General features: G+C 44.3%; 1 protein-coding gene across 1 annotated transcript in view; it reads left to right on the forward strand.

The window, feature by feature from the left end:
- LOC102504147 overlaps positions 1-12,568 on the forward strand; it is a 14,553-nt gene continuing 1,985 nt past the window's right edge. Inside the window, exons 1-2 of the mRNA XM_032470831.1 lie at positions 1-183; positions 11,212-11,321. Of these exons, the coding sequence (XP_032326722.1) occupies positions 13-183; positions 11,212-11,321 (281 nt within the window). The 5' untranslated portion in view covers positions 1-12. The remainder of the gene's footprint in view (positions 184-11,211; positions 11,322-12,568) is intronic.

The following is a 12,568-nucleotide window of genomic DNA, read 5'->3' on the forward strand; positions in this document are numbered from 1 at the left end:
GTCAGGGCAAGAATGGAACCCCGGAGGCAGGCCGTGGTCACCACTGCCGCACCAGAAAACGCCCATCTGAGCTGGAGACAGGAAGCAGGGCTCAGAAGTGCTCAGCATCCCAAACGAGGAGGTGCCTGTGACAACCAGTGTGGCTCCAGCAACATCAATATCACTCTCTCAGAGACCAGTCAGGTACGAGACCCCTCGCCCCCTCCTTCTCCACTTCCTCCTCCTCCTCTTTCGCATCATCACCACATCTATGGAGCAATCACAGTGTGCCAGCACCGTTCCGTTCCGTAAGCACTTTGCGGGAGGTGTGTCACACAGTCCTCGCAACAGCTCTGAGGACCTTGTAATACTATTGTTTCCATTTTGTAAATGACTAACTGGTGCTTACAGCCTGCTGGAGGTCATAGCTGACCTTCACAACTGGTTTCATGACTGGGCCTCAAAGTCTGCCCTGTCGGACAGCGAAGCCTCTGCTGCTGTGCTGTATGCAGCCGCCTGCTCAGTGAGGTTTCTTTGCTGTCTCTTCCAACAAGATTCATTCTACAGTAATCTGCTTCCAGTTTGTCCATTTCCTTGGAGGTGAGGCCCCTCAGGCCAGCCTACTGCATAGACCAATCAGGTAATGCGATTTCAGGGACACCGGGGAGGCCCAGATGGCCTAAATTCTCTTTGATGCAATGATCAATAAATATTTCATCCTTTAACTTAAGAGTTTGGGCTGCAAGGTTGCCAAAGAAAGATAATGTTTTAGTAGCTTATAAAGTTAATATGGGTGGGAAAAACCTGAGAGAAGGTTTTGATGGAAGGAGGGGGGAAAAGAAACATGAGAACAGTGAGTACTTGAGAAGACAGAGGTACAGGTGAAAAGATACAAACTAGAGAGACTAGGGGAACCAAAGATAGAGTGCTTGATATGCATTGTCAATAAAAATAAATAAAAAGTAACCTTGAGCCACTTCTCAATTTTACGCCCTGGGAGCTCTGGCTTTTCTTGTGCTCAGCGTTCTTCCTGGCAGAGTGACAGGCTACAGAGCCCCCGCATCAGCTCTGTCCTTCACCTTAATCAACTGGGGAGCCCTGGTGGGTGGAGACTCTCATCCAGCATGAAAGCTAAGGAAGTAACTGCCAGGTGATCCCCCCTCTTGCATCGGCCTTGATTCCACTGAGCCAAATGTCATCCTGCTCAAAGAGACCATCAAATGGTTTCTGAGCAGCTTGAGGTTCAATAAAATGCAACACATTTTTCCTCCAGCACTTTGCCCTTAGTCTTTGTGACCAAACAGCCAAAGTAAAACTCATTTGTGGAACTGAGTAAAATAGAGAGATGAAGACACAGAGCGTGGCTGGCCAGGCCAAGTCCCTCACCTACCACAGTTTAAGAGTTTGAGGCTCTTGTGGATGAAGCAGGGATACCAGGAGGACAGACAGACAGTCTATATGGTGGGGAGACTGTGATGATAGTGGGTCGTGGGTGTGATCAGGAATAAGAGCAGAAAAGCTTGGGAATGGACTAGAGACAAACTAGGAGCTTCTAACCTCCCACTCCTAATTCCTTCCACACTGGAATTGAACACTGACTCATCCGGACCCTTTTTCATGCAGGCTGCTCTGTCCACTTCTTGTATTTACAGGGACAGATGATATGACCAGGAAGTGGTGATGCAATTAACCAGGAGTGGAAACTGGAGGGTGAAGTTCGGAGAAGAAAATGAGTTTTGCATTATGTATACTGTGAATTTCTGGTAGATAATTCATGTGAAGATGTCCAGTGGGGACATGAGTCTAGAAATTAAAAGAAGTACATGGGGCTGGACCCAGAGATGTCAGAGTTATCAGCAAGTGGGTTGCAATCAAAATCAGTCCAGTGCAGCTCTCATTCAGGAACCAGTCACCCTTGCTCACCTTGCTGAATTTGCCAGACACTGGACTAGATTATGCTCCAGTTCCTGCATCTGGATCCCTGCCCTATCCACAATCCCTCAACTCCTCTTTTGGTCCCTTACATCATTACTCTAAGACTGAGAAACCCTCCCTTGCTCTTTTGGTACCTTCCCATCTGCCCCTTAACACTGCCCTATATGAGACAAAGATTGACCCCCCTTGCTTGTGCCTGGTGTATTTGCCCATCACTACAGTGTGGGCACTTTCTGGCCTTTACTGCTCCAGAGGAGAGTTTCACTGATCTCCACACCTCATGCAGAGGTTACATGTCCCATCTGGGCATCACTGCTAGAGCCACTTGTGAGACCACCCCAGAGGTCCATCCCTATAGCTGTCTGACCTCCAATTCTATGTTCACCAAGCTGCCATGTAGGGAAAACATTGATTATCCTGGATCCATCTCATCCAGTCTCTTCTTAGTCCTTTTTCTGCCTCTCTAAACAACACTCATTAGCATCCACCCAAACTCATCTATTCTCATTGCCTTGGCTCCAACTCTGCGTCCCACTTCCTCTGTAACTGGAAAGCTGCTGCTTCTCCGTGGGGCTTCTGATAAACCTACCCAGCTCTTTCATGTATGACTACAACGTTAGGTTGGAATTCCCGGGAAACAGACCCTCAGCTGGAGCTCCGCAGGCGGGAGGCTTATTGGGGGCACTCAATGGAGCAACGCTGGTCAGGAAGTGAGGGGAGCAGGACGGGCTGGGCCGAGGGGGAAGCTGGACTGTGTTGCTTTTGCACCCGGGGTCTTAGCCAATCCTACACGGGTGAGCCCATCTCTGATCCAGCCGGCCGTGCCTGTCTTAGGTTGTCCTCCTCTGAGGATCTTACCCGTCACTGGCTACCCAGCCGTCCACACTGGACACATCAGGCCATCTCTGATCCAGCCGGCCGTGCCTGTCTTAGGTTGTCCTCCTCTGAGGATCTTACCCGTCATTGGCCGGCCAGCCGTCCACACTGGACACATTAGCCCATTTCTTATCCAGCCGGCTGTGCCTGTCTTAGGTTGTCCTCCTCTGAGGATCTTACCCGTCACTGGCCGGCCAGCCGTCCATACTGGACACATTAGCCCATTTCTTATCCAGCCGGCTGTGCCTGTCTTAGGTTGTCCTCCTCTGAGGATCTTACCCGTCACTGGCTACCCAGCCGTCCACACTGGACACATTAGGCCATCTCTGATCCAGCCGGCCGTGCCTGTCTTAGGTTGTCCTCCTCTGAGGATCTTACCCGTCACTGGCCAGCCAGCCGTCCATACTGGGTACATTAAGTAGGCCATTTCTTATCCAGCCTGGATGCATGACTTTCCTCACAGCTTGTTTATCAGTTCAGCCCATGGCTTATTCTCTAGAGCCTTCAGATGGGGACATACAGAGGGGAAAGCTATCATCCTAGAACTCCACACCAAGTAAAAATGAAGATGATAAAATACCAGGCAAACACAAGCTTAGAGGATTCACTGCCAGCAGGGCTGCACTGTGAGACACGTTAAAAGAAAGTTCATCAAGCCAAAAGAAAATGACACCATCTAGATGGAAATGTGAATTTAAAGGAATGGTGAGCTGGAAAGTATCAATACTTGAGTAAATATAAAGATTTTTTCCTCACTTTTATTAAATTTAAAAGATGATTTAAAGCACACTAACAATAATGTATTATGGGGCATCATAACATGAAGAAGTAAAGGAGGACTAAATAGGAAGGAAGAAATGGAAGTTTATTGTTTCAAGGATCGTACACTCTACGTAATTGGTATATTATTTGAAGATTGGCTATCATCAGTTAAAGATGTGCAAAGTCTAGAGTAACCATTGTGAAACAACAGAAGCAGAGCTAATAAGCCAGGATTGGAGATAAAAGGGGTTCATTTAAACAACAATAACAACTTAACTCAAAACAGGGCAGGGAAGTGGGAAAAGGACATAAAGAACACACAGGACAAATAGAAAACTAGTCACACTAAGGGTAGCTTGAAACCCAAACATATCATAATTACATTATATAAAATGGTCTTTTTCAAAACAAAACTCCAAGTAAAAGTCAGAGATGGGCAGACTGGATCAAAACAACAGCAACAACAACAAAAACAAGACCCAACTCCATGCTGTCTACACACACACAGACACAGATTCAACACAGAGACAGAGACAGGTTAAAAGTACAAGAAAAGATAAAAAACATCCCACAAAAACACTAACCAAAAGAAAGCTGGGCAACTACACTAGTATCAGCTCAAAAAATACTGAGGATGGAGAGACATTACATAATAACAAAGGAGTCAATGGACCAAGAGGACAGGACAACCTTAAATGTCTGTCAGAAGTGAACTTCAAAAATACAGGAAGCAAAAGCAGAACAGAAGAGACAAATCCACAGTTACAGCTGGACAGTTCAACATTTGTTTCACAATAACTGACAGAACAAGAGGTCAGAAAATGAAGCTGACCACCTTGATCTAATGGGCATTTACAGAATACACTACCCAGAACAGCATATAAACATTCTTTTCATGTACACTTAAAACATTCACCAAGACAGATCATATTTTAGGCCGTACAACAATTCTCAATGAATTTAAAGAGAACTGAAATCATACCAAGTCGTTTCTCTGACCACAAAAGGATTAAGTTAAAACAGTAACTGGAAAGTACTCCAAATACTTGGAAATTAAGTAATTCACTTCTAAATAAACTATGAAGGTCAAGGAAGAAATCACAAGATAAAATAAAAAGGATTTTCAATGGAAATGTTAAAAAAAAAAAACACAACACTGTTATATGTAGCTAAAACAGTTGTCTGCAGGAAATTTATTCTTTTTTGATTTTTATATTAGGAAAGAAAAAAGTCTCAAATAAATGACCTAAGCTTCCATCTTAAGTTATCAGAAGGGGAGCAAATTAAACCCACAAAATCAGAAAGAAATGATAAAGAGTAGAAATTATGGAACTAAAACCATAAAGGCAATAGAGAAAAATCACTGATACCAAACATTAATTTTTTGAGAAACCAGTAGTATCATATAGCTATAGCCAGACTAATAAAGAGAAAAAGAGAAATGACAAATTCTCAACATTAGGAATAAAAATAATAACACTACAGACCATACATGTATTCAAAAGAGAAAAATAAAACACCTTTATGCTCATAAACTTGACAACTTAGCTGAAATGGACAAGTTTCTGGAAAGACCCAAAATATCAAGACTCACTCAAGAAAAAATTAAAAAGCCAGTAACAGCACTTTGTCTATCAAATGAATTAAATTAGTGGTTAAAAACTTCACAAACTCCAGGCTCTAAATTCACTGTTGAATTTCACCAAATTTTGAGAAAGAAGTAACACAAATCCTACCAGAAAGCAGAAAAGGGAACAAATTCGAACTCATTTTATGAGACTACGACTACTCTAATACCAAAATCAGACAAACATTTTACTTTAAGTATGCAAGGTTGTAAGTTTAACACTGAAAATCAATCAATGCATTTCATATTAAAAGAAAAACCACAGGATCCTATCAATAAATGTGGAAAAAGCATGAGATAAAATTCAATATATAATCATGACTTTAAAAAAGAAAAAAAAATTTTAACAAACTAGGATTAAGAGGAATTTCCTCAACATACTAAAGGGCACACATGAAAAACTTACACCTAACATCATACTTAACAGTGAAAGACTGAATGTTTGTCCTTAAGACAGAACACAGCAAGGACCTCTCACTAATTCTATTCAAAATATACTAGAGATTGTGGCCAGTGAAATAAAACAAAAAAATAAATTTAAAAAATACACACACACACAATCATATATATGAATAAAAGGAAAATGTAAAACTTTCTTCATTCACAGATATGTTCCAAATAGAAAATTCTAAGAAATCGACAAAAAAATGGTATTAGAACTACTATGTGAGTTTAGCAAAGCTGCAAGACAGAAGGTCAGTGTATAAAAATCAACTATACTGCATGAAAATATTAACTACTCAGGAATAAATTCTACAGAATATGCGAGAGATCTCTACTCTGAAACATATACAATATTGCTGGAAGAAATTAAAGAAGACTAGACCTAGAACAGTTGAAACAATTTTGGAAAAAAACTAAGTTGGAAGACTTACACTGTTTGATTTCAAGACTTACTATAAAACTAAAGTAATAAAGACAGTATGGTATTGGTTAAAAAAAAAAAAAAGACATGTACATCAATATAACAGGAAGAAATGTCCAGAGATATGCTATGATGTCAAGATAGATCAATGAATAAATTAACACATCACAGTTACTAGGTGAATAAATTGTGTACAACCCCCTCAATTAGCATGTCCATTTGCACCCAACATGTTTTCCTAGGAACAACCACAGCTCCTGTCTTGCTTCTAAGCCCTCTCTGAAACAAAACCTTTCAGAAGGGATGTGAGGATCACACTAGATTTTTGGGCAAAGGCTCAAGATAGTAAAAATAATCAAGTTAGTCAGTTTACTAGAGATAAACCATTGCTTTACTGAATGTGAATTTTGCTAGGCCAATCTTAAAAACATTTAAAAACTAAGCTCCTAAAACCAGTATCACACAAAAACAAAATATCATAACAGAATACTAAAACAACTATATGGAAACAAATTGGACAACCTAGAAGAAATGGACAAGTTTCTGAAAACATACAGTCCACCATGATAGAAGAAGAAATAGACCACTAGAATAGACCAATCACTAGAAATGAAACAATTAGCAATAATTAGAAATCAGCAAAAAAAAAACCCCTGCAAACAAAAGTCCAGACGAGATGGCTTCACTCAGGAATTTTACAAAACATACAAAGAACTCATACCAATCCTGTTCAAATTCTAAAAAGATTGAAAAGGAAAGAATACTCCTAAACTCATTCTATGAACCATCACCCATATACCAAAACAAAACACACTACCAAAAACGAAAATTATAGGTCAATATCACTGATGAACATACATCTAAAAATCATCCATAAAATATTAGCAAACAGAATCCAACAACACATAAAAAACATCATACAACATAATCAAGCTGGATTCATCCCAGGGACACAAGGATGGTTCAAAATACACAAATGAATCAATGTGACATACCACTTCACAAAATAAAGGACAAAAACCACGTGGTCATCTCAATGGATGATGAAAAAGCAAAACAAAATTCAGCCATTTATGATAAAAGCTTATAATAAAGTGGGCATAGAGGGAACATATCTGAACAAAATAAAAGCTATTTATGAAAAACCTACAGCTAACACAGTACTAAAAGTGAAAAACTGAAAAATATGCCACTAAAATCTGGAACAAGACAAAGATGCCCACTCTCACCCCCTTTTATTCAATATAGTATTGGAAGTCCTAGCCATAGCAACTAGACAACAAAAAGAAATAAAAGGGGTCCAAATTGAAAGAGAAGAGGTAAAATTGTCATTATATGCAGATTACATGATACTATCTATAGAAAATTCTTAAGGCTCCACACAAAAATGACTAAAGCTAATTAAAGTATTTGGCAAGGTAGCAGAATACAACATCAACCTACAGAAATCAGTGGCATTTCTTCACATGAATGTAATACTCCCTTTTAAAATTGCATCCAAAAAATAAAATACTTAGGAATAAATCTACCCAAGGACGTGAAAGACTTAAATGCAGAGACCCATAAAACACTTAAGGGAATTAAAGAGGACTTAGAGAAACCGAAAGATAGCCCATGTCCTTATATTGGAAGAATATTGTTAAAATGGCCATACCTGCCCTGAGGCATCAACAGACTGAATGCAGATCCCTACCAAATCACCCAGGACATTTTTCACAGAACTAGAAAAAATCATCTTAAAATTTATATGGAATCAGAGAAGACCCAGTATTACGGAAGCATTACTCAAGAAAAAGAACAAAGCTGGAGGAATAACCCTCCCAGACTTCAGACAGTACTACAGACCTACAATCAAAACAGCACGGTATTGTTACAAAAACAGACATATGGATCAATGGAACACAAATGAGACCCCAGAAATAAACCCACAAACTTTTGGTCAATTAATCTTTGACAAAGGAGGCAAGAACATACCATGGAGGGAAGACAGTCTCTTCAGCAAAGGCTGCAGGGAAAACTGGACCGCTGCATGGAAATCAACGAAGTTAGATGACTGCCTAACATTGCACACAAAAATAAACTCATAATTGCTTAAAGACTTAAACAGAAGACCAGAATCTATAAACCTCTAAGAAGAAAACATAGGCAACACATTATCTCACATACATCTCAGCAATGTTCTCCTAGGACAGTCTGCCCCAGCATCAGAAAGAAAACCACAAGCAAACACACACATGGGGCCTAGCAGAACTCACAAGCTTCCACACAGCAAAGGGAACCGTAAGCAAAACAAAAAGGTAACATACTGAATGGGAGAAAATACTTGCAAATGATTCGACTGACAAAGGCTTAATTTCCAGACTACATAATCAGCTCGTACAACTTAAAAACCAAAAAACAAGCACCCCAATCCCAACATGGGCAGAAGACCTGAACACACATTTCTCCAATGAAGACATACAAATGGCCAACAGGCACATGAAAAAAATACTCAATATCTTTATCAGAGAAATGCAAGTCAAAACTACAGTGAGGTAACTATCACCTCTCACACACAGTCAGAAAGGCCATCATTCAACAAAAGTCCACAAAGGAGAAATGCTGGAGAGGCTGTGGAGAGAAGGGGACAATCCTACACTGCTGGTGGCAATGTAGTTTGGCATAGCTACTGTGAAAAACACTTGGAGACTAAATAAAACTAGACTTGCCAAAAGATTTTGATCTCGGGAGGAAGGCCGACAAGTTCCCAAAGCCCCGGGCCTCGTCTGTTATTCCAACCTGGAGGGTCCAAGGTGGCCCGAAGTCGCCAGGCAGGTCCACCTGAGCAGGAAGGCCATGGCCTGAGGGCCAGTCGGAGGTGCTCCAAGGCCAGCCCGGCGCCCTCCCACCTCCCGGGGCTGCTCCCACTTTCCCAAACCCACGTGAGCGGCGATGAAGACATCAGGGTTCAGTGACTACTAATGGCGGGGGCGATGCACCATGAACCAGGGCGGCAGCCCAGACCCGCATCAGGGTCCTGACGGGCTGTGTGGCCCGGGCCTCACCTGCGCAGCCCTCCCTGTGTGCCTCCCCAACGCAGCCCAGGCCTCAACCACCGGCTCCCCGACCTGCGCGCCCCCACCAGCGCCCCCTTACCTGCCAGGCGACAGCAGCAGAGGCGAAGGCATGTGGCGGCCCAGACCCTGGGCTGTGTTCCTCCTAGGGAAGCTGGTCCAGGAGCACCCGGCTCGGGCCCAGCTCCCACAGGCTCTGGGCGGGCTCCCGCGCCTTCGCGCGTGCGCGTTCACGTCCACGCCCCTCCCCCGCCCCCTGCCAGTAGCAGTGACAATCGGGCTGGGGCTCCCGCACTACGGGACATGGCCAGTGGGGCCGAGAGGGGCCGAGCCCGGCCATGCAAGGCCAGGCCGTGGGGCGGTGGGGCTGGTCCACCCGGTGGCCCAGGACTGGCCAGCGAAGTTCCCACCCCTAATGCCCCCCCAACCCAGCCACCCACAGGGTCCCCTCCACCCCAGCACCCAATCAGAACCAGCACTGGCCCCGGGCCAGGCCACACCCCACAGTTCCAATTCCCCCTGCTGGCCACCACACAACACCTCCAGCCCCGTCACAGCCCCCACACCCCCCGGCCAGGCCTCATCCATGACATGGTCCCCAAGACAAGGCTCCTTCTCCTCATATTGAGGTCCCCACCCCACACTCCACCCCACTAGCTTCTAACTTACAGCCCCTGCAAACAAGCTGACCCCTCATGCTTCACCCCGGGTCCACCCATCATCCTGAGATGGTCCCCTCACCCCAGGATTAGCCCCCATCCCTCAACCGGGTTCCCCTATTCCGAGCGCCCCTTACCCCGGGATGGCCCCCTCACACTTCAGCCAGGTGACTTCCACTCTGGGCAGCCCCTCACTCCTCAACCTGACTCCCCGCGGGAGCCCCCCCTCATTCTGCACCCCTAACCCGAGCTGACCCCCTCACTCCTCACCCCACTGGGGGTGGGGCGGTCTGCGCTCAGGTCATCATGCTCACAGCCACCAGACAGGGATCCCGAGCAGTGCGCGGACACACACCCCAGTGTCCGAGGCTCCGCTGGGGCGTGGTGGGCTGGGCTGGTGCAAGGTGATGCAAAACTGTCCCCAGTCTGGCACAAAACATTACAACTTCAGGGGTGGGGAGGGTATAGCTCAGCAGTAGAGTGAATGCTTAGCATGCACGAGGTCCTGGGTTCATTCCTCAGAATCTCCATCAGTAAATACATAAATAAACGCAATTACCACCTTACCCACCAGGGGAAAAAAATTACTACTTCATAAATTTTAATAGGCCCATTTCTGTGATAGAAAGGCTTGTACACCAGAAATTGACCTATTGTCTCTGACTATACTTTAAAAATTATTCATCAGCCCTCTAAAGTGACACATTTTCCAGGCCCCCACTTAGGAAGCTTACATTTGTGTACCTCTAGCCCTGACACTCAGAGGCCTGAAGTTCCAATACATCTAAATTTTAAGTATCCTATTTGGAAGGATATGTTCCATTCAAGGAGCTATAAGGGGTAACATGTAGGTACCCACAGGGGATTTTTGTATGTTTTTAGCACCTGCTGCCTAAAAGGCTGCAAACTGAACTTTTATACAGTTTAAAAAAGAAGACTGAAGCTATTATGAGTAGTCTTTCCCCATGAAGCATGCACACCTCACGTCAGAAAGCCCAGTTCTCTCGTAATATGTGTGCAAGAGTGTGAGAACCTTTCTCCCTTGAATTAAGAGCAAGCACTGTCTGAAGTAAACAAGTAACATGGGTGTGCGCATTGCTTCTCAGACACTCGCAAGATTCGGGATGGGTGAGCACCAGACCCTGTCAGCCGGGACTAGTGCTAACACGGACACAGAGAGCAAGGCCCAGCTGGTGGTGGGGGCTTTCTCATCATTGTCACTGCCATCCAGACTCTACTGTGATGCTTCTAGTTTTAGATGGAGAGAGTCCAAGCCCCTCCTTCTGGGTGTGCAAGTCTATAGAATCAAAGCCCAGCCCTGCCTGGGTCACAGACTGGCAGTTGCGAAGGAAGTGAGGCCTGAACGGAATTTTTCAACTTAATGTTTTCTCTGTTATTTCTCCAATATGTATTTATAATAATAATATATATCTTTTTTTTTTTAATCTACGGAAGGATTTTTTTCAGAACATCGAAGGAAGTATTTTTACAGCCAGTCTCCACAACAAATGGCTCAGTGTCCTTGATGAACGGAATGCGGAGGAAAAAATAACTGCCACCCGGAGGTAATGACAGTCACACTCCAAAAACACAACCAACATCCTCTTAGGAAAATATCAGCTCATAGTTCACAGCTTTGTCTACTAAAGTAATGACCAGTGTCAAAGGGCTGCATCTGCTACCCACAGAAGCCACCTGAAAAACAGATGCATGCACTCCTGCTGTTACTCAATTCCTGTTTTTATCCTAATCTTATTAATATGGACTCCAGACCAGTTAACACCTGCTGAAGACACGGAACTGCTGCAGATGAAATCCACTGGTCAAAACAGAGATGCCAGAGAACGAATCTGCCAGTGTTACAATCTTAATTTTTCAAATACTTAACCACAGAAGTTAGTATCTGGTCCAGAAATTGAAATCAATGAAACATTTCTGTGTGCATTCACGCTTAGAACTCTGCGAGAGAGGACTGTGTGCATGGTTTACAATCACGTACTCTATTCTCTGTCTCTGTATTTCCATTTTCTAAGCAAAACGACATGCTTTGTTTAAAAGTGCATTTTCCTGTCTGTACGCTTTTGGACCAGCTGCCAAGAGCCAGTGTTGACCTCCTGAGACACCTTTTTCGAGTGCTCCACAACACTGAGCAACACTCCTCATTCAATCAGATGACAGCTTATAACTTATCACGCTGTCTAGCCCCAAGCCTTCTTGGTCCACCTAATGCCACCAGCTCACAATCAGAAGAGGACTTCACAAAAAAGGTAATGAGACCTCTCATCTTCATGCCTTGTGGGGCATGGTCCCCACTTTGAACCTGAAACCTGAGGTACTAGCCATGATAGTCCAGGTTTTTCAAGTGCACATCTTAAACATGCTCCCCTGGAGTGGCAGAGTCACTGACCTGGTGGGGTGAGGGGAGGTGGTGGGTCGTTAAGTGGGAAACTGAGAGCAGTAGAGGCATTTCTCCTTTCCCATCCAGGAGACTGAACCACAGAGAGCTAAGAGCAGGATGATGGGACAGAACAGAACCTGAGCTTTGGGGTCTGACAGCCGAGGCTCAACTCTCAGCCTAATCACTGAGGGAGTGTGAACTACGGCGAAGGTCCCATCGTTTCATCATCACAGAATGACAACACCACCCAGCTCCTCTGGTCACTGCTGGCACATCGCGTTGGCTTGGGCAAGATGAGCACCCACGGCTCCACATACACTGGCCTTCCTCTGCCAGCTGTGGTCCCTCACGAGGACACTCGGCTCCTATGTCACCCCCACTGCAGGGTGAGGGGGCTAGGAAAAGATTCCAGAA

This window comes from Camelus ferus, chromosome 31 (genome assembly GCF_009834535.1).
Source record: "Camelus ferus isolate YT-003-E chromosome 31, BCGSAC_Cfer_1.0, whole genome shotgun sequence".
NCBI classification, from domain to species: domain Eukaryota; kingdom Metazoa; phylum Chordata; class Mammalia; order Artiodactyla; family Camelidae; genus Camelus; species Camelus ferus.